Genomic DNA, 21,725 nt, shown 5'->3' on the forward strand with positions numbered 1-21,725 from the left:
ACCAAACACCCCCAGTGGCTGCAGCATGGAAAAGGGATTTATCTGCACTTGTAACTCCAGCCCAGCAGCCCATTCTTGGCTCTGCTCTGTCACTGTGCCCACTTGTCAGCTGCTGCACACATACCCTGAAGTGATGGCTCTGAAATGCCTCTGTGCATGCTCATAAACACACCCCTGGCATCATGTTCATGTCCACTAAAATAAACTGCACATAGTGCAGGGAGTCAGGCACACAGATCCCTCAAGTAAGGATTGGGATTTGTTCATCTCCTGGAGCTCCCATGCTCTGTAAAAACCATTCACCTGCAATAAGCAGAAGAGTAGAACCACAGAGGGTGGAGAGGAAGCACGTTGAGCAGAGAATGATCAAAATAAGCCATAGGATTGGTGAGTTTTTTCCTTTTGCCTTCATCTTTCTGTTTACAAAGAGTATTCCACATGATCTGGATTTTTCTTTGGCAATTTCCCATCACTGTATCACCAATGATATGACACTGAGGGCAGTTGTTACCACATCTGGATCAGAAGGTCCACCATTTACTGATGTCAGCAGATATCTCAGCTAAACATGTCTCCTGCAGCAGGTTTGGCCTTGATCCACGATGCCCTGAGCAATTGGATCTCCCAGTGCTGTCAGTGGTTTTGTTAGTGCCCAGTACCATCCTTCTGGTGAGGGGAGCAGGCAGTGCCTGGTGTGTGGCTGTGTGCTCAGCCTCTGCTTTGCTCTGTGCCTCCTTGTCCCAGAGGGGATCCTCAGCTGGCCCAGCTGCAGGGCTGAGTTTGGGAAAGCTGGCTCTTTTCTCAGCAGTCTGTGTCCATGCCCTCCCACCTCAGGGAGACACTGATGGTACAGGAGCTTTACCTTTCTGGTCACAGTAGTGGCTGTCACAGACAGAAGGAATTCCACACTGTGATTTCTGGTCCTTTGAGTCATGTTAATGAATATTGTTATTGCCATTTTCAGTGGGCTAGTGTGGAAGGTCATTCCCACAGCACTGAATCACGATGTCCATGCCTGTCCTCGATTGTGTCACCTCAGGAACGGGCGGCTGGGCGGACTTGGCTCTTCCTGTGCCTGGGGTCAGGGCGGCCATCACAGCCACAGCAGCTGTAGCAGCAGCAACTGCAGGCAATGATGGTGAACACCAGCACAGTGACTGCAGAGAGAAACACAGATATTCATAGTGTAGGAACAATCCCTGCAGAGCAACCCTATGTCTCCTCCAAGTTTGGTGAGCAGCAAAATGAGCAAAGCCTGGTTTCTTGAAAAATTTATTTGCCCTATATCCCTATCTTCCTCCTCCTAAGTTTCTCCTCCTTTTGGTTTTCCATTTAATCTGGACAATCATTACCAGGTATTTCAAGACCTTAAGAGCTACATTCCAAACCATGTGAGGGTTTCTTTACCCACTTAATGGGCTGTTGTTTGGGAGCTGACATGCAGTACCTAAGCACAGCTGTGTGCCTGGAAAGGACAAAAATCCCAACTTGAGGGAGTTTGGTTACTCAAACTGGCAGCTGTATTTCTGAAGAGTGAGTTCAGCAAACTCTTAAGCATAGAGACTCATGACTGGGTTGGCTTTACTCTTCTGTATTTGGCTTGAAAAAATAAGATACTTCAAATGCAGGGGTTTGTTTCACAGAACAGTGGGCTGATTTACTGTCCTCTACTCTAGCCAGGATGGTTGGTGTTGGCAGGGATGTGTTAGTTTACCTGGAGTAGAAAAGGATGACATGTTCCATCCTGCAGAACATGTAAGAGTGTGAGCATGCCTCTGTGTATGCATGTGTTCCTTTAAAGCCTGGGCTGACATGTAACCAGACCTGTGAGGAACCAGCTGTAGGGATGAACCCAGTAAAGCTGCAGGTGTGACTGTGAATTCCAGCCCAGGGAGGAGTGTCCAGCTGGATACACACCCTTCCTTTTGGCCAGGAGCAAGCCCTGACTTTGAGGAGCAGGGCCTGTCTTCCTTCCTGCTTGTTTTCTCATTGTTTATACAAACTTCATCCCCCTTGATCCAGCAGTTCTCTGTTATTCCTTCCATGCCATCCCCACACAGAGCAGCAGGAGGGATCTTGCCATTACCAGAGGAGAATAAATAGGCTCATCTGCAGCATATTGGCTTCTACTGAGCCAATACAGGAATGACACTCAGAGTCTCTCTTAAGTGTCTTCTGTAGCAGGGAGATGCTCTAATACGTTTTGTTATAAACTATCTCCTATCAAAACAAAACATTGCAGCAGCTCTGGGTTGGTTAAAATATTGCTGATTTAACTAATGTTTAAAATGGGAGCTTTGGGGAAAGCTGTACTGTTGCCTGTACCATGTAGAGGTACATGTTGAGTGCTAAAAAATCACCTAGGAATTAACCTGGGCCTTAGAGCACAGCCTAGAAAACAACAGCCAACACCACCAACCCACCTCCACAGCCTGGGGAGCAATTTACCCCCATAGGAGAGGAGAGAAATTCTGACACCCCTTTGCCTCCACCCACAAACTCACCAATAAACAGAAGAACCACAGAAAAGCTGACAATCTCCACTGGGTCAGCCTTGGGCAGTCTCTGGAGCTTAAGGAGAAACTTCTCACCAATGGCTTGAACTTCCTTCAGAAAGCTTTCAGAAGACATTCTGTCACAACCTCTCCAGGCTCTGTGCTGCAGGAGAAGCAGAGAATAAACCTTTTCACTGACTAATGCCAGGGAGCTCCCAGCCTTCTTATACAGCTGGTGATCACAAGGAAAACAAGTTTATCTGGTCTCAGTCCTTGTTCCCAGTAGCTAAGGTGGAGGACTATTAATTGTCTACATGCTCTAGGACTGTTTTAATTTCAAAATCCAGCTTCAAGAGTGTTTTTGTCAACTGCACTGTTAAGCAAAGCCCAAACAGTGTTCTTTCTACAAGGACACTTTTTCCAGCAGGCACTGAGTTTAGACTGGACAGTGCCTGCCCTTGGTTCTCACCCAAGCAAAGTACTTTTTTTTCCAGTTGTGCTAACTTGTCCTTCCAGAAACAAATGCAGTTCTAACCCAAGTTGAATTCTGGATGCTGAACTCCACTGTACCTGGTCTCCAGGTGTTTCTTACTGAGTAACACAAAGTAGATTCCCTTGAAGGCTTCTTGCACTTTGAGCTACAGAACCCCCCTTCAAAAACAAAGGCATTTACCTCAACACCTCAATACAAGAGCATTAATAATTTTTATTAACCAGTTTTACTGTATGTGATACTAAATTTAAAGTCTGCATTCACTAGGGACTCCTGGATGCTTTTCAAGTTCTTACAGATAAATGCAATTTTATGAAGAAAACTAAATTTAGGGTTTTTTTTCCTTTCAAGCCAACAGAGCAATATATGAACAGTGGATTTTACCCATCACTGCTGATGATGACCAAAAGCCTTGGATCTGTCAGGGAGATATCTCCCTTGTGGAGCTAAGCCCTGCTCAGTAATCTTAGGTCTTCTTTATTCTCAGAGTGATCAGGATTCAGGAGCTATTGTTACTGAAAATATTATTAGCCTAGCTAAGTTAAGTGCCTCCATTTTGTCACCAATATTTGCTGTTCTTTACCCCATAAGCAAGATTTTGGGAGGCATTGCAATAGAGTAGCTGGTATAAGACCTGAGGATCTTCAAATTTTGTTTCAGTCAGGAACTGGAATTGGTTATTTTTGAGAAATATCCATAGTTCCACCTAAAACAAGTGTTTGGACAGGTCAACACTTGAATGGGTTATAACTCTTACTTCATTATTGTATCAAAATGTACTTGTTTGTGTGTGTTGTAAGAGTTAACACTGTGTTCTGGGACTTGAACACTGCAATTTAATACCCTGATCTTGGTGATAACACAAATCCAAGTGACCAAGACAACACTTCCAGTACAAACCAGCTAGTTCCTTATTGCACATCTGGCTTGGTTACTCAAACAAATGGATGCTTGGAGTTCAGTTTTTCTAAACACACTGAGGACAGAGAGACCTTGGCTGTTTCTTTGCATGCTGGGTTTGAGTACTACAGTGCCAAGTTAAATTAGTTTTGTATGTTTATGCAATTCAAAAAGGGGTTTCTTTGTTCTTTTAAATCCAAGCTAAGGAATAAAAATCGGAACCAGCTGGTTTCTTAGAAATGGGGGTGGATGGAAAATCTTCATGCACAGAAAAATCACTGTGCAATTTAGGAAGGAGGCAGAGCTGTGGTCTCTTGACCTGAAAAGGTCACTTTTGAGACTAGGGTTAAATACTTCTTTCCAGATGATTGCATACCCCAAGTGAGCTGCTCCAGAAATGGCTGCTTTATCCTTAGTGCTGCAGGATTCTGTTTCAGGAGGTTTTCAATTTTGTTTCCATTCCAAGAGATGGTGGAGGAGGCAGAGGTGAAGTGGTTTGTGTTTTCTGTTCTTGCCTCTAGAAGAAAAAAATTCAAAAAAATAAAATTTCTAGCTCTAACATGGTGAAAATGTTTGTTCCCTTTGGAGGTGGTTCTGCCTGTCCAGAAGCTCTCCTCATAAGGAATTTGCTCTAAGTTTCCATACCATGCTTTGGGTTACCCCAGAAGCAAAAGGTAAAAGGTATAATAAGAGTCAGGCTTGTGAAATTTGGTTCTACAGGGTAAAATGACTGACCAGGATTGTAGAACTCCATGTGGATTAGTGCTTAGTTGAAAATGATAAAGCCTGGCTTTGTAATGGACATTCCTCCCTGCCAATGGTCCCTGATCTGGAGCAAGTGAAGGAGTTTTTATTCTAAAACTTGCAATGAGTGTTACTTGTTTACCTTGGTCTGAATTACATGAGGGACCAACTTTGATGGTGGTGGTGCAGTCTCCAATCTGCCTGTGAGGAAGCAAATGTCTTTCAGCTTGACTACACTTTCTGCTGTTCCCAGGGCTCTCTGCTTTGGGATTTCTGTTTCTGCAGCAAGGCAAAAGGGTGAAGAATAAAATAATTCATAAAGGAAAAAAAGTAAAACTATCCCAAGGAAGCAACTTACATTCATGGACTTTTGTGTGTTCCATTCTACTTGTGATGTAAAATCTTTGTTCAGGACTACTTTTGATGTGACTTTTCCCAATTGATTTCAGTGGAACCAGTATTTTAGCCTTGAGATTAGCACAAGGGTAAGGACAGTGTGATTTAAACCAATTGTTTTATGCATCTGCATCATTTACAACACAAGGGTGATGACATTAATGATAATAACAGAGTGGAGCTGTGAGAATTAATTTGTTTTATTATATTGTGTTCAAAAAAGCTTCCAGTCACCAACAGCACTAAGGCCAGGTGGTGCAAGATAATTATTTAAAGCAGTCACTGTGATGATTATTATTAAAACAGGGAAGTCTAAAGAGGTTTGAAACTTAAGGTTGTAGGCCTTAATTGACAGTTTACTTTCTAGGTCTGGAATGCTGTTTTAGAGCCTGGAAGAGCCACTCAAATTAGTACCTCAGAGGTTTGGAGCAAACATAATTGTCTGCCAGTGTTTTCCTCAACTGGGAATTTCTTCTTGCTCATCCTTCCTTCAAATTTCACCCACTGAGAATGGGAACCCTCCAGAGCAGAGGAGACTTGGCTGTAGGGCAGCAGAGCTGATGGAACTCATCCATGTTATGGAAAAAATCCTGAATGACCACAGTGCAATGTGGTCTTCAGAACACATTGTCACACTGATGTCAGGAAATTCTCCTCCACAGCTGTAGTCAGAGCTCACATGAAGTGAAAATCAGATGAGGAGAGGAAAGATAAGAATTTCCCACAGAAAATAAAGTAACACAATGTCTTGTGACAGGCAGTTTGTGACATCCTGCTGGGATGGGGTGGCAACCTGAAATTCAGAGTTTTGACTTAAGAAATAACTCATGTAATCAGCAATGCCACTTGAACTAGATCATCAAACCCTTCTGCCTTCCTCTAATGTTGCAAGGCCCAGCAGGAGGAGGGAATAAAACAAATCATTTAATTTGGGTTTATTTGGTTTTGATGAAAAAAAGGCCCATTCTGCCATGTGCCATGAGTTATTAGCCTTGCTTGAAAGGACAGAGCACAGAAATGATGCAGGGGAATGGCAAACAGCTGCAGGTGTGCTTTCAGCAGCAAGGATTACATGACCCTGCAAAACCAAAGTGCATGTAGGTCCTGTGTTTAGGACCTCCATAGATTTAGATTCCCAGAAAGCACTAATGCAGATTCATCTTGCTGTGCCCACTGCAGAAAGCTGTGAAAATTGCCATAATAGCACTGAAATTATCTTTCCAAGTTGTTTTGATGGACTTGTGCCATGCTGAATCACTCAAAGAAGTTGGCTGCTCAGCCCTTTGGAGAATAAAGCCATTAAAAAGCCTCAATCTAGAAATTCAAGAGAAAAGCCTCTATCAAGATTCCTTTTAGCTGCATATGAACTGGCTGCATATGGAGGCTGCTTCCAAGAAAAACAGCTTTAGGGTGACCATGTGCAGTGGGGTCTGACATCCCTGTGCCTCTCAGAAGCTGGTGAGGCTGCTGTGAGTCTTTTGGAATTGCTGTACATTGATCAGAGTTTTTTAGTCTGTCCTGATGTGTGTGGAGAAAGCTGCACTCAAAGGTGAACTGTAGGGAGTGGCTGAGCTGAAATTTACTGCTGAGAATGAGACACTTGTTTACACATAACCCTGGGGGTATTTGAGCAGCCTTTTTTAGTGCAAAAGGCACAAATTTAAGTTTGTGGTTTAGCCCCAGGACTGGAAGTTAGTAAATACAGGCAGTCTCCCTGGCCTGCCAGTGATGCTCCCTGGCTGTGTGACTTTGGGAAGTCATCACATCCCACTGTTGGGTGACTTCATCTCTGCAAGACAGCGGAACATGGAACCACATCAGAGCTTTGCTTGTTAATTGTTGTGTGTCCAAGTTTCCAGCATGCTTGGCAATCTTCAGCTAGAAAGGCAGCAAGTCCCTGCTTTTGCTGCAGTTCCAAACTGAACTGGCCATTGTTTTGCTCAGAATTTCTTACACTTTGTTCACTGAGCCTGTTTAGGATGGATGTAGATTGAAGTGTGGTTTCCACTCTTGTTTGCTCCTAACCCAACCATGCTCCTTATATTGTTCTTGCCATGATCCTGAGCCATTGGTTTTACTGGGCTTGCATGGGTTTGTTGCTCTTGTAAACTAAAGGCGGAGATAAAGCTTTGGAGGGGGGAATTTTGGGGGGAACAAGAAGCTGCCAATGCCTCTGGTCCTAATGCATCCCAGTGATGGTGAGTTGGCTCCTCCACTGCCCACTGCAAGAGTGCACCAGAGCCCTTACAAAGCAGAACCTTCCTGATGTTCCCATCAAGCAGAATGCCAGGACAACATTCTTATTGCAACCTTGGCTTTTCTTTAAGAATGTGGCTCTGAAGGAGCAAATGCTGTGTTGTTCTTACTCAGACAAGTCCAATGAGTTGGTTGAAATTGAGATGGGAAGCCTGTATGGGTTGTGGGGCTTATCTGGTAGGAAATCTTACAAAGCAAGCCCAACCTCATGGAAGGAGGGTGCTGAGCAGCCAAAGGGGAGGGGATACTTTTTATTCTGCTCTAAAACTCTAAAATAAGCTCTGACTGTACTTGGCCACTTTGTAAAGAACGTGAAGGCTTGGCCAGTTTCAGAACGTACCAGCTTTGTTCTTGGTCCCTGAAATGTCCTTCTGATTTTATATGGATAAGGTCTGCAGTGCTTCCTGTTCTCAAACAATGCTGGGTTGCTAGGTGTGCCTATAGTGTGGATGTATTTTGGCATAATGTGTCATAATTCCTGCCTGACTGTTCATTGTTCTAAGCTTTTACTGTACTGCTGAGATGAAAAGGGCCATGGAAATGCAGTTGGATTATCAATGCATGATTTTCCCTCATCATTGTTAATGCAGTGTTTGCTGCCATGACTCTAGTTGACCAGCCATGTGAAACTTAACTATAGTTCAGACAAGCTCATTTTTCCTAAAACAGGAGTGCACAGAGCCAGACAGACCTATAATTCATTCCCAAGCAGATGAAAATAGTCTCCAGTATCAAGAGAATTCAGCCCTTTAACAGCACACACCCAAACTGGTAAATTGTAGCTCAATGCCATGGGAGAAAAGCTGGGACTTGGTCAGTTGGTTTGGAACAGAAGGCCACACATTCCTGAGATTTTAAAGCTGCCCTGCCTGGGTCACTCTTTGGCTGGGATACCCTGTCATCTCCACCACCCACTATTTGAAGATGGGTTTTGAGGCAGCACTGTAAATGTGCCTTCTCTTCCCTACAACCTAATATTAGATTAATATAAAAAGGCATTGAATTCCCAGTTTCACTAACAGAGGTACATACTAGGGCACTGAGCTGGGAGTCTTTACACCTCTGCAGAGCACCCTGGTTTTCTCCAGTCCATCCCACAACCACATCCACAAAACCCCATGAGATAATTCCTCACTACTAGAAATTTCTTAACTGGGGAAACCAAAACACTGAGCCATCCAATGAAAGGAAAAGGTCAATTTTAAAAATAAACCTGTAGCTCTTCTACAAGAGAACTTTTTTTAGGGTTGGTGATGCTTGAATCTAGCCTGAAAGTCTATTCTAATATTAGCAAAATATCCATTTCCCAAGAAGCTGAGTGAGAGGTAGTTGTATGCCTGTGAAATCCTTTTAGTGACTTCACAAACACAGTGGGATCTATCAGTAGTTGGTGTTTGAGGTCCAGCATCTGGGAGTGCTGGAAACTCCTCCACCTTTTAACAGCCATCTCTGTGCCCTGTCCTTGATCTCACATTTACCAGTCTCATAAATTACATGAGTTTTCCTAGTAAAGGTGCCACTGGAGTGTAGGAACTCAAAACCAAAATGTGCAGCAGCTGCTGCCTCAGGAGGAATTGTTTGGAACCTCATCAGCTGTGGCTGTGTGGGGCAGTGGGGAGAGCCTGCATGGAGGTGTGGGGTGGGTGCTGCTCCCTGTCCCCAGCTCTCTCCCAGCCCCTCGCAGTCCCTGCTGCCCAGTGGGTGCCCAGTGGCCACTGCCACTCTGGTCAGGGGTTATCTCACAGAGAGGAGCAGCTCCATCAAACTTTGTACCTTCACATGCACAACCACTGTTGGGTGCAGCCAGGCTGAGGCACTGTGACAGCTGTAACACAAGCCATGTCCTGCTGCTTTTATCCAGACATGTGTTTCACATTGCTGTGCCTCTCCCCCCACACATGAACAGCACGGCTGCAGCTGGACAAGCCCCCAGCCAAACCCATTAAGATTTTCTTTTGGCCAGGAAAACTTGGCATGTTTCTCTACCTCCTTCCCTCCCCTGCCCTTCTCCCCTCACTCCTCCCTCATTTTTTTTTCTGTTGATGTTTCCCTAAACTTTGTTTTTTCACATGCTTTTTTAAGAAACTATCTTAACTGCAACAACCAACCTGGAGAGACTCTCCATGAGCAGGGTGGAAACTTCCCTCCATCCCCTTGAGCCTCAGCCAGGCTGGAGGTGTGTGGGTCTGAACTAGAACATCTCCTCACTTAGGCAGTTCCAATTCCATGTTTGTACAACACAGTAGGTCAGAAAGACCTGCCCTCCATTCCTCAGTAATGGAAATGGAGAGAAGTGGAAATACCTGATCCTTAACATTCCTCCCTACAGGCATGTGTAGGATTGGGAAGACCTTTCTGTGAGAATTGGCTTTCTGCTCCTGTTTGTACACAGCTGACTGCCCATGCACCTCCTGGGGGTCCCAGTGCTGGGAGCTGCAGCAGCTTCCAAACAGAGGAGTCAGCTTCAGGTGGCAGAAAATGGGGATTTATATGGCCAGTCTCGATTTGCAGCCCCTCTTCCCATACCCAACAGCAAAACAGAGCTGGGAGCACAGGCGGTGGGACACCTGTAAAACCAAAGCTTGGGCACAATGGCCTGGAATGTCTTTTGCAATCTAAATGATTCTGTGTTTTATAATTTCATGTATTTAGGTGATCCTTTTGCTCTTGCTTCCCTTCTCAGTGCATTGAAACTGGACGGTGTGGTTACTGTAATCCATGAGCTGTGTATCTGCGTGAACGTGCCTCTCAGAGCAGAGGTTTGAACACTAAACCAGCATCTGTGCCTGATACACTGGCTGAATTCTTCTTTTTAAAATGTTCTCATTAGAAACCCTGTAAAATCTTTCCGTTTATTTCTACTGGACACAGATGCTTAACTTGCACAGTGTGCTAGTTCCCCGAGCAGGGTTTGTTTTCTAAGCCCTCTGCTTCAGGATTTGGGGGATAAAACTTGGCTGCAGCTGGGAGGAGCTCCGGGGAAAAGCTGTGGCTGGCACCCGTCGGGCTTGCTAAAGGCACGCACAGCCTCGGAGCCAGCTGCCTTGTCCACAGCGACTATTTCTGTCGCAGGACACCAGCTTATCAGGGCACACAGTGTGTGTGCAGGACCCCGAGCAGCCAGAGCCAGCCTTTGTCACCGGCACAGCCCCGCTCGGGCTCGCCGCTCCTTTTGTTCCAGGGCGGCTGCGGCGCAGCGCTCCGCAATCCCATTAAAAGCTTTTCTCCTGCCACCTTCGCTCCTCGGTGTCCCTGGCAAGCAAACCCAGCCTCCCAAGCTCTGCTCCGAGCAGGGGGAGCTCCCCAGGCTCCAGCCCCTCGCTAAGAGCGGAGGGTGCCGCGGTTGACCGCCCAGCAGCGATAGCTCAGCCTTACCCGACCGCGAGCTCTCCTTCTCCTCTTGCTTTTCTTCCCTTCTTCTTCAACTTTCACGTCATCTGTCCCCTCATCCTGGCTGTGGCTCGCTGTACGCTCAGCTCCTCTCTGCTCCGTTGCTGACAGCCAGCTGTTGTCTCTGCCTTTCTTTCTTTCTTTTTTTTTTTTTTTTTGTTGCTGGTTGTCGTGGAGATGCGAAGTTTCGTGTTACATGTGTGCCAAAGAGGGAGGGAGAGGAGGCACGGCCGGCTGAGCCGGAGCCGCTGCCAGCTCCCCGGGGCGTACAAGGGCTGCCACTTGTTGCTGCCTTCCTCCCTGCATCTCCTCCGACAGAGAACTTTCTTCTTTTCCTTTTAATGACTCCTTTTCCTGCCGTTTTGAATCGATTCCCTGCCTGCGGTAGTTTGGGGCAATGTTAAAGCGAGTAACTTTTCTTGACGCTGCCCAATTTCCTTCCGGCTCCCGGGGGAAGGAGCTTTTCTCTTGTGTTCATTGAAGGGGCAGAGCAAGGACAGGGCAGCTCTGGGAGAGAGACCTGCACGGACAGGGCACAGGGACAACGCTGGGACACTGCATTTCCTGCTGGCATGGGGAGTTTGCTCCGTGCCCTTGGCCAGGTCATTCACTCTCTTGATGCTGAGCTTTTCGCTCCTTGCACTCTGGGGACAGCTGACTGTCACTGTCGTGTCTCAGAGGTGAAGCTCAGGTGATGCTGAAAGGACACAGCCCTTCAGAGAGGGGCAGAATTAGAAGTTCTCATCAACCTCATGACTTGCTCTTCTCTTAGATAAAGCTCATTACATGGCTTTCACTCGACAACTGCATGACTAACTTTATTAACTTAACTTCACTTTATTCCAAGACTTGCTGAGTTATTCATTTCACGAAGCATTTCTGATGAGGCTCTGTACCCTTTGGTTTATACAAGGGAATGCTTTTGCTTGGTGTTTTTTGGGATATCTGGCTGTCCATCTGCTTCTCCTAATTGCAGGAATAGGGCTCCTGCTTTATGTGGTGTATAAAAACAAGGACTAGCAAAATGACACAGGGGCAGGCAGCTTTGTGGTCAGTTTAGCACTTTCCTGAAATGTATTGCCACAGACAAAAATGCATTAATAAACCTTATTGTTATTTGTTCTTCATCCCATTCCATAGTGTCAAATGGGAGGGAGGGTGGGGATATCTGAAATGACATAATGATTTTGTTCAGACATTTTAGAGACCAATGGTCAGCTCATACTTACTCTTTTTGAAGGGCAAAGGGAGACAAATAATACAGTAGCATATTTAAAAGATGAAATAATTTTAGGACATGTATTATAATATAAAATACCATTAATTTATGTAAATCATTCCTATCTTGTGCCCATTAGTCAGATGTTGATGTGACTGAGGGGAAGCTTCCCCTCACATGTTAATGCATTACAAGCTATGTTTCAGGAATTCTCGTGTTAAGCATTAATCCAGTGATTAACCCCAGCATCCCTGTCAGTAACTTTTGTTTTTTGCCTTTTGACTTTAATTATAGGATTGCAATTTTAGTTTTGCAACTGAATTTCCGTTATGACCCAACTCCTGAACACCGTTGGCTGAAATGGGGCTGTGGCCCCAATCTGGGTAATTCTTCACGAAGAAAAAGGCAATTACAGGAGGCTGGGTGGAAAGGGCTTGGCTTTACAAGCCTGATGGGTTAGAAACTAGAACTCTAAATTCCAGTGAGCTCACAGCTGATCTCTGCTTCCACCAAAGCCCTCCCCTGGGGCTTCTAAAGGACAGAGGTGTGTGTGCTGTCCCTGCCCAGCCTGCTGAGCTGTGGGAGTGGGGAGAGGGCTTGTCCCTCACTGAATGCCTCAGTTAACTCCAATACAGATCAGTGCGTGCGAGGGGAAGAGACACTCATTCTCTAATGAGAATGCCTGCCTGTTTTCTTTTGGGGAAACAAAAAGCTGACTTGCAGCTCGCTGACATTTCTATAGTCACGTTGCACTGGCAAGCCAGGCAGCACCAGCAGTTCTTTTGGAAAAGCAGGACAAGGGGATCGAATGTGTTGCCCCCATGCTGGTCCCCCCACCCTTGCCCTCCGTGTGAAAGGAGCTCTTTGAGTGCAGGAGCAGAGCAAGTCCTGGCTCTGCAGGGGGATATAAAGGCAGCTTTGTGGGAGCCCTCTCCAGGCTCTGGTGGCCTGCACAGTGCACACACCCTGCTGCAGCCCCTTACCTGAGCTCTGCCAGCCCCCCGGCACTTCAGCACACTCAGGTCACTGCTGGGGACAGGAACAGGGACCTGCTGCTGTGCTGCCTTCCCCATCAGCCTCCCAGGCCGTGGGAAGGAGTGAGCCAGCAGGCACTGCAGCCCCTCTGGGATGCTTTGGTAACACACAGTTGTGTTACACACAGACACAAGTGAAGAAGAAAACTGTTTGTTAAATCTCTGACAAGTTCTGACATGCCTTAAAGGGTTTAGAGTAAGAGTAAATGAGGTGTTCACTCTCTTACTTTTCCTGTCTGTGACCCACTTTTTGCAGATGAAGTTGGGAAGCCCGCTAGGGCACACCTTGGTAGAGAAAAAATTCCACCTTGTTCTTCCTTGTAGTAAGACTGATTTTCTTCTGAAATAACTTTTGTTCCCACTTGGCTGCAGGATTTGATCTCTAAATGCCTGATGAAGTGAATGTTTTCATGTCTTTATTATCAGCATTTTGACTAACACACAATCAGCCACCTCTGCTGTGAAACTTTAGTTTTAAAAAACTCCTCTAAATTCTGCTGTCTTAAAAAAAGGGGGTAAAGTAACTGCCTGATCATTCTTTGGCAAAATCAGTGTATTTTCTGGTTTAAGTTAGGGAGTGTTTTAGAAGAGAAATTACTTCCTGCCTATAATTCTAGTGAGCATATTGTCACCAAACTTTTTTATGTACCCCAAAACACTGATGCCTGCCAAGAATCTTCTGAAAATTTCTGGAAGAATCTAATCATCTTCACATGGCTGGTTTGCTAATGCTGGTAAACTGGTTGTGCAATCCTGTGTGAGCAAATGGACTGGTTTTCATATAGGACTCTTCCCAAACTGTGGGTGCTGACCTGGAGCATGTGTGAGCCCACAGAGATCCAGGCTGTTATCTGAATGGTGCTCCCTTGTGACCTCACTCTGGATCTATTTCTGGGACTTGTTTTACATTCTTGTGTCTTCACATATATATTTCTTCACCTTCAAATCACAAATAATAAACCTAGAAGCTCTTCAGGGTGAGATGTATAGATTTACTCTGAGTGTAGTGATCAACAGGGCCTCTTCACCTACAGCCATCCTGATAGGACATGGAATATATTTAAGAATTGATACAGAATTAATAACTGTATATTTCATCACCTGCTCCTTTTGCAGATCTCAAACATCTGAAAGGGTTTAGCAGAGGGGATAACACTGATTTTTTTTACATATGGGGAGGTGGAGGTAGAGAAACTTTAAACAAGGTGTCAGGAATAGAGCCCAAATTCTTCTCCAGGTATTAAACTCTGTGATTCCTGTTGGAATAGACATTCTCTGTGAAAAAAACAAGACTTAAATTTTTATCCAAAGCCATTGCATTTGAAGGGTGGAGTTTCTGTGGATAGAAGTGATGACCAGATGATCTTGCCTTGTGTTTCCAAGCTGTCGCCACGCTGCCATAGCCAAGTACTTCGGTGATGTCACCCCACCTTGCAACAAGTGCTGTGACTTCTGCAAGAACCCAGGGGCAGTGAAAAGGCAGCTGGAGGAACTGGAACGCTGCAGCAACCACTGGAACAAAACCTGCATCAGGCCCACAGGGTCCTCCTGGGATGGCTACGACCCAGAGCTGTACGAGGGCGGCAGGAGAGGCTGCAGAGGCTTCAGCAGGTACCACAGAGCTTACACTCATCTCACAGGAGCCATCCAAAAGCATCCACCAGCTGCAGGCCCAGACACTCCTATTTTCAGCACATGTTTCTGTGTGGATGGTATTTTCCTGTAACTTTCTGGCAGCAGCAGCTGGAATTTCATTTTCCACACACTTTGGCAGCCTTGTTCACATTCGTGTCCCAGAGAACCAAAAGCTGTTTTGACAGAGCTAAGAATTGCCCTGTACAATGTAATTGGCTCAAGAAACTAGCCTGAAATTTTTGAAAGTAGCAAGTGGGCTCAGCCTGTTTATAGTCACAAGGAAGAGAAATGTTTAAAATTGAGACCAAGATGACATGGTCCAGAGTTCATCTCTGATTTAACACAACTGGCTGTGGCCCAGCAGGCCAGGGGCCACTGACAGGACTCAGTCACCACAGATGTTATAAAGTGCCAGTGTCAGATTCTTCTGCAGATTGCTGCATTTTCCTATCAGGCTGACAGCAAAAGGAAGATGTGGGAAACATTATGAATTCTGTAAAATGCTTGGCAGTGTGGAGGTGACAACTTCTCTTTCCCCTTGTTCCCTGGCAGAGTTGCAGTGACTGTGCAGCTGTGTCAGGATGAAATTTCTCTGCTGGCACTGCCCATGAAGCTGTGCCAGGATACACAGTGCTGTAGGCTGGCCAGGCCCTCTGCTTTACCTTAAAAAGCTCGAGATTGATGCCTTTGTTCTTTGGCCAAGTCCAGCTGAGTCAGAGGAAACCAGGACTTGTGACTTAAGCCTGTGTTTGGTCTCAGGACCTGAGAAGCCACAGCCAATGCTGATGTACAGAACAGTGTTTGCCACTTGGTTTATTGAACCTTTCCATGACCTGATTGTAGTTTTGCCTTGGAAGTTGTAATAGTCAGCAGCTCTAAAGCTCAGATTTGTGATACCTGTAAATTTAGCAGCTGTGGGAAGCAGTGAACTCCTGGGCTAAATCTGGTGAGGATCAGCTGCTGCATTTCAGTTCATTAGAGATGGGGATTTCATTTATTGCAGCAGCCTGTGAACAAGTGAGGCTGAGGAGTGGATGTTGTGTCCTTTCTGCCATCTCTGCTCCCAGGGCAGGAGGGATGGACAGATGGCATACATGACATGAAGCAGTGACTCTTGAACCCCCTGGGAGGACCTGGCACAGCTTCTGAAATGGAGCCCGCCATTCTCAGGGCACTAGTTACATGCTCTTAGTTCATGCACTGCCTGCTGGTTTATGGGATTAACAAATGCTGGGAATTTTTGGAAGACACTCACTGCTGTCCTGATTGGGGAATGGCAAAGAAAATCAAAGTGAAAACACATTCAGGAAGGATGTGGGATGCATCCCTGGGGTGGCTTCCCCAACTTGTCCCCCAGTTAATGCTGCAGCTACAGAAATGTTTGTTTCTCTTGCTTTCCTGCCTTACCCAGGTATGATGAAGAGGGTGGTGGGAATTGGGACGAAGAGAACGAGGAGCGTCGGAAACGGGAGTGGGACAACTTCTACAAGAGACAGATGAGTCTGCGCAAAGTGAGCTGGGCTCAGGGGTGGAGGGGTGCACAGAGGGTCTGCTGTGAGTTTTTTCTGACAGCCTTAAAGGCTTCCAGGCACCAGTGACAGTAAATTATTTCATCTTGGTGTTGCTTGTTGTCTTTCACTTCTTGTACCTCTGCTTTTGCAGTGTTCTCCATACTGTGGGTCAGTCCCATAATAGGAAGAAATTCAGTTTATTCATGTGCTGGTTTCTCTGCAGTGCTAAGCAAGAGGAGCCTGTTGGTTTTAATGCCCGTGGTAGTTGTAAAAACAGATTTTCCCATTCAGTTTCTCTTAAATATTCCTATAGCAGAGGTGAACTTTTGGCTTTGATTCTTGTTCTTTGTCTTCTTGGCCCTGTTTTGGCACTTATTCAATGCTTTATAACTTCAGCTTTAATTTTCCCTGGAGCAGGGATATAAAACATGTCTTTTGTGCTTCTAGATCTGCATGTGTGTAGTAGGAATGGAAATATCTGACTGATCTTTGTTTTCTTCCAGGGCAAAGAACCAGAAAAGGAAGATTTTGTTCCTCCAAGTAAATATCTTCTTTGATTTATAATGGGTTTTCTTTGGGAGAAGAAAGTCTTGTATTTTGCAGCTGCATGCAATCTGTACAGCATCACCACTGGAGGGATCAGTCCCTAGGCACAGAGGTCAAGCTTTTGGCTGTGAAAACTTGGCTGGAAGAGATGGACCACAGCTTAGCTTTGGTTGGGGTGAAGATATGGAATGAATCTTTCTGAACAACATTTTCAAATAAGCAAGAGAGAAGGAAAACTCTGCCTAACCTGACTCTGTAGTGTTGGCTATTTCTGCAGAGGTTATGCAGCAGCAGCAATAATAATAAAATAATAATAATAATAATAATAATAATAATAATAATGCTGTAAGGAAACTGCTGAAAACCTTTGCTGTTAGTACCTGTGCTGCTTGGAGCCCTGTCTGGCACTGTTGCAAAAGAACTTGATAGGTCAGGTTACTCTATCCAGCCTGATTTTTTTGTTTGATGTTGTGGGGAGCAGAAAAGATTTGAGTTTCCTAAGAGCTTTAAAGAAAGATTTTCTGAGGTAGGAAAATTTTGGAAAGGTGTTAGTCCTAAACTCCAAAGTAGATGTTCTCAATCAGAGAAAACATTCTCACTTTGATTTCTGCCTACTCTTTTGGAGTGTGTAGCTTCTCCAGGTAGAAAGGGTGACCACAGTGTTCCTTGGGGTGACAATTCAGGGAGGAGAAAGCCAGGCAGTCCTGGATCTGCACCTCCCTGTGACAGCTGAGATGTTCTCCATCAGCCCAGCCCTGCCATGGCTCCTTTCCCAAATTCCTCTCCTGTGGCAGGTGCAGACTGTCCCCTGAAGGATGCTGCCAGCAGGAGGATCTCCAAGCTCACTGTGAAGGTAAGAGATGTTGCAAAGAACAGCAAAGCTTCTGCCTGGCCTGTCCTCACTCCTTCAGGGGTGCAAGTCCAAGAGGCACTGACACTTCTGTAGAGTATGTCTGAGCATCCCATGTTTCCTAGGGCCGGGAACACTGCCTGAAGATGCTGGAAGAAGCTTTGAGCAACAACCAAAAGACTCTAGCAGCAGAAGGAAAATGGTATGAGATGAGGGAAAAGGGGTGTATACTGAGTCCCTTAACACAGGGCCTGCTCCTCCCTGAGCACAATTACCATTCTCAGGGAATGCTTTTTTAAGCTACTTTGTCCATGGATGTAGTTTTACTTAACAGCATCTTTCTGGCAGTGGTGTTGAAGATCAGACCTGAGCATTCCTGTGGCTGATGGATGTTATCAGCTTAATCCCAGGAGCAGCAGTTCTGCCCAATCCCACAAGATGGGGATAGTGTACTTCTCAAAAGGAGCACTGGGCAAGAATCTTCATTTAAAACCGTTTCCATCACCCTTTCCATTCTCCATCAACTCACCACTACATCCCTTAGGCCTTCACTGGAAGTTATCACTTACTCTTGCACCAGAGGGAGTGGATTTTGTACTTTCTGGGAGATACTTAAGCATTAGTGTTCCCTTTGCAGATGCAGAAGTGTGTCTTGCCAGGAATCACCCCAGCCTGTGTTTCAGGTCAGACCCTGGTGCCTGTGCAGTGGAAATGGAATATGAAGCTTTCCAGACCAGCAAAATGGCAAATTCCTACAAGGCAGCTGTGCTAAAGAAGGTAGGGACAAACATCTACACCTGCTGCTCCCTGCCACGTGGGAGCTCCAGGGCAAATAGGGCAGAGTTTGTGTGAGAAAGGTGAAAGACAAGCTCTGTTTTGCCTTGGGTATCTTACAAATCTTTCTTCCTGATTTTGTTTCCAGGAGGGCCCAGAATCACCTCGGGTTCACATCATTGTTGGCTTTACAGGCTCTGAAAACCTACATAACAGTGCAAGCTTATCCAGATATGTTCTAGCAATACAGGGATTTGGGAATTCCTCAGGCTGCTGCTGGTTTAGGTTATCTGCTTGCCATCATTCTCTCTGTTCTTGAGGCTGGTGCCTCTCCAGGGCAGATATGTGGTTTTGTATGTACAAAGGCAGGAATGCATAAAGATTTCTGGCCATTAGAGAATATTTCTGTTCTCTTTTCAGGTGGCAGAAATCAATAAAGCCTCCAAACAAGGTGAATTGTTCTCAGTCTTTGGGTCTGGAAAGGGTGGTAACAGCAATTTGGAAACAAAATCTGTGTCTCTAGAAGAGGACTTTGTCCCTGCATCCCACGTTCCCTCGGTAAGTGCTGGTGGGATAGACAGGAGGGAATGGTGTGTTTTGTCTGTCTGCCTTTTTATAAATTTATTTAGTGTCCTTTCTATGGCCACAACTGCATATTTCTATTGTAATTGCTTTTTCCTGTCTGTCACATTGTTATTAGTGAATATAATCTGTGTGCAGACCACAACTTAAATAAGTTTTTTCTCATCTTTCTCTGTCTGAGGATGCTGCCTTGTTTTCTTATTGCTGGCCTAGGACTTCCATCTAATTTATTTCCCTCATGTCTCTGCTGATGGGTGTGATGATCAGTCACATTTACAGCCTCCCCCAGCTAACAGTGCCCACACTGGTGTATTGTATGCACAAACTTAGCTGCTTTCATGGTGCTGCACACAGGGATCTCACATCCAAAATTTCTTCTTCTTCCTGTTCTCCAGTTCAAACCCAAGCGTGTGGGAGCAGGATTTCCAAAGAAATCCAGCTTGTTCCAGACAGCTTCAGAACTGCTGAAGATCAAGGAGGAGAGTGATGCAGAGCCTGACAAAAAAGACTGCCCAGGTGGACAAGACAACAGCAGCTACAGTCTGGACCTGGACACCACAAACCCTGTTCTCCAGAGGGAAGAAACTGCAGCCAAAGCAGTGGGTGAGAGTGCAAGGGTGGAACTACACCCAGAAAAGAAGGGGCAGCAAACCAGTCCAGAAACAAAAACTGCCCTTGGGGACAGCCCTGCTAAGAAGTCCAAACGTAGCAAGAAGCAGCAAATGCTGGCAGAAGCAGCCAAAAAGGAATCACAGGATATTTCCAAATTCTTCTCCCTCCCCAAAAGTGGCTCTAAAGCTCAAAGCTGCAGTGCAGCAAAGGAAGATGACTGTTCTGCAAGCACACTACCTCAGGCTTCTTCTCAAAACATGTGTCAAGAGAAACTAGCACCTCAGGAAAACAAAGATGGCTCTGGAGATCTGACTGGGCAGTTCCAGGCAGAGACTAAAGAACTGAGAGAAACAGAAGTAACACTGACTGAGAGAGGGGAGAATTCTAAGTCCCAGCAGGCTGCTGAATCTGAATTCCTTGAGGAGGAAATGGATGTGAAGTGCAGGTAAAATCTCTACTTCTCTGCTCCTTGTGTTGTCCAGAGCCCCACCTGGAAACCTGGGTGAGGTCTCTGGGTGAGTGAAGGAGACTCTTTCTTTACCATGCAGTCTCATGGCACTGACAGTGAATGCAGAAATATTTTCCCTGTTGAATGATTACAATTGGCCTTCTCTCCACTCTTCCCACTAGTGTTGCTGAAAATGTTGCAGAATCTGAGCTAGCTGTTGTTGGGGAAGGTGACAGTGGGAAGCGACCGGGATCAGACGAGGTAAGATTTCAGTGAATGCTGATTTCCTCTATTCCTTCTGCTCATCTTCTGCCAAATTTCTCTGTGGGAGTGACACTTCTTCTCTGAGAGTGTAAATTTTTATCTGGGGAGGGCCCAGCTGCAGTTGTAGCAGAAAGCAGAACCCCAGTTGTGTTGCATTCCTGGTGTTTCTGGGCTGTGCCAGCACCTTGGGCTGCAGTGCAGAGCTCCCCATCCACTGCTTTGTTCCCTCCTCTGTGCAACTCGTGTGACTGTGCCCTTGCTGCTGACTTGCCTGGAATGAGTGTCTCCATCCCTGAGATCTGTCACCAGCTATAATTAGGGAGCTGCTTTCTCAAGGCAGGGGCACAACCACAGGCCAGAGACCATTGGGAAGTGACCCCTGCTCACAGCCTGCCTTGCCTTTCAGTCTGTCCTTCCTGAGGGATGTATTCTCAGCAAACATCCTGAGAAATCTTTTCCAGTCAGTTTTCCTCTGTAGGACAGGCTCTAGCAATTAGGTGCCCCAGCAGGAGCACAGGGTACTTCTAAATGTGGTGTTCTTTAAAAGTTCAAAGTCCTTTTGTGTGCACTATTAAAAGGAGTTACAGAGATCCCTACTTGGTATTCACTGGAGGGAGAGGCTGCAGGATGCTGCAAAGATTCACATTCTTGGGAGGGCAATGCTGCCACAGGAATTGGTAGGTTTGGTTTCTTCTGTCCCCTCTCCAGGATATGGAGAGTCCTGCAAAAAAGCGGCTCCGGACAGCGGCAAAATCTTCAATTCTGACCCAGCCAGAGGGCAGAAGTGGTGGTCCAACAAAGAAGAAGGTGACTTTTGACTCAAACTTAGCACAGTGTGATAAAGAAGGAAGCAGCAAGACCATACAGCCAGTGACCAGAGGCATGTCCCTCAAAGAGACTGCAGACATCGTTGTCAAGTATTTGACGCCGTTCTACAAGGGGGGCAAATTTGCTTCCAAGGTAGGGTACAGCTGGAGGCCCTCTTTCAGAGAATTCATCTCTCTAGGGGTCTGAGGCTCTGGGAAGTGGGAGATGATCAGGATCCTACCCTTTATTTCCAAGTTATGTTTTGGTATGTGCTGTTTTAGTGACTCCAGATACAGCAGCTGCCCTGTCCCACAAAAGGGTTGGTGTGTGTTGGTTCCACACCTCCTTGGGATTGTTCATATTTTCACACAAAACCCTGGCACATTTTTAACTCCCACCTGTGGAGTAGCAAGAGCTCAGGTTCAGTGCTGGTGTAGTTTCCTTGCTGTGCCCTGCAAGGCAAGATTTGTGTGCCTGGGCTTCTCCAGCTCTGCAGGGTCAGCTGGGTGTGTTCAGTCTAGGAGGGGTTTGTGCTACAGCCAGTCTGTGCTAGGGGCAAAACAAACATGGAAACAGGTAACTGGTGTTTGCTGGTGAGGTAACTGGTGTTTGCTGGTGAGGTAACTGGTGTTTGCTTTGTGCTCTTTGTCTTCCCCAATGCTGCAGGATCTCTTCAAGGGCTTTGCCAGGCACTTGTCTCACTTACTGACCCAGGAGCAGAGCTCTGCCCGTAAGACAGGTGTGTCTGGGGTTATTTCAATGCCAGATG

At 45.9% G+C, this 21,725-nt stretch overlaps 2 protein-coding genes across 8 annotated transcripts in view; one reads left to right on the plus strand and one right to left on the minus strand.

The window, feature by feature from the left end:
• The window catches only part of RECQL5 (RecQ like helicase 5), a 37,499-nt gene that overhangs the window by 14,556 nt on the left and 1,218 nt on the right, over nucleotides 1–21,725 (plus strand). For 5 of the 6 annotated variants that reach the window (XM_033076464.1, XM_033076465.1, XM_033076466.1 and 2 more), the window contains 11 exons: nucleotides 14,311–14,538; nucleotides 15,974–16,073; nucleotides 16,577–16,613; nucleotides 17,414–17,472; nucleotides 17,595–17,671; nucleotides 18,153–18,246; nucleotides 18,664–18,801; nucleotides 19,221–19,882; nucleotides 20,068–20,146; nucleotides 20,858–21,109; nucleotides 21,623–21,695. In XM_033076464.1, coding sequence (XP_032932355.1) covers nucleotides 14,311–14,538; nucleotides 15,974–16,073; nucleotides 16,577–16,613; nucleotides 17,414–17,472; nucleotides 17,595–17,671; nucleotides 18,153–18,246; nucleotides 18,664–18,801; nucleotides 19,221–19,882; nucleotides 20,068–20,146; nucleotides 20,858–21,109; nucleotides 21,623–21,695 — 1,799 coding nt within the window. Of the gene's footprint in view, nucleotides 1–14,310; nucleotides 14,539–15,973; nucleotides 16,074–16,576; nucleotides 16,614–17,244; nucleotides 17,369–17,413; nucleotides 17,473–17,594; nucleotides 17,672–18,152; nucleotides 18,247–18,663; nucleotides 18,802–19,220; nucleotides 19,883–20,067; nucleotides 20,147–20,857; nucleotides 21,110–21,622; nucleotides 21,696–21,725 lie in introns of those variants that run through there. The other variant, XM_033076470.2, reaches the window with a different exon arrangement.
• Nucleotides 97–10,991, minus strand: SMIM5 (small integral membrane protein 5). Of its 2 annotated transcripts, XM_033076474.2 has the most exons (5): nucleotides 10,660–10,991; nucleotides 4,775–4,911; nucleotides 4,265–4,405; nucleotides 2,505–2,658; nucleotides 97–1,157 (listed from the first exon to the last, which is right to left on the minus strand). In XM_033076474.2, exons 4-5 carry the CDS (start codon nucleotides 2,629–2,631, stop codon nucleotides 1,036–1,038), a joined length of 249 nt encoding a protein of 82 aa, XP_032932365.1. In that variant the 5' UTR covers nucleotides 2,632–2,658; nucleotides 4,265–4,405; nucleotides 4,775–4,911; nucleotides 10,660–10,991; the 3' UTR covers nucleotides 97–1,035. The 2 variants fall into 2 exon arrangements, with proteins under 2 accessions (XP_032932365.1, XP_032932366.1); XM_033076475.2 differs by lacking the exon at nucleotides 4,775–4,911.

Source organism: Catharus ustulatus, chromosome 20 (genome assembly GCF_009819885.2).
Source record: "Catharus ustulatus isolate bCatUst1 chromosome 20, bCatUst1.pri.v2, whole genome shotgun sequence".
Lineage (NCBI taxonomy): Eukaryota > Metazoa > Chordata > Aves > Passeriformes > Turdidae > Catharus > Catharus ustulatus.

What these genes read in the sequence shown, in the direction of transcription:
- SMIM5 (XM_033076475.2), bottom strand. Translation starts at nt 2,631, where the DNA reads ATGTCTTCTGAAAGCTTTCTGAAGGAAGTTCAAGCCATTGGTGAGAAG. An exon ending in TGTGGTTCTTCTGTTTATTG is followed by an intron (nt 1,158 to 2,504) that starts GTGAGTTTGTGG and finishes TTCTCTCTGCAG; the next exon opens with TCACTGTGCTGGTGTTCACC.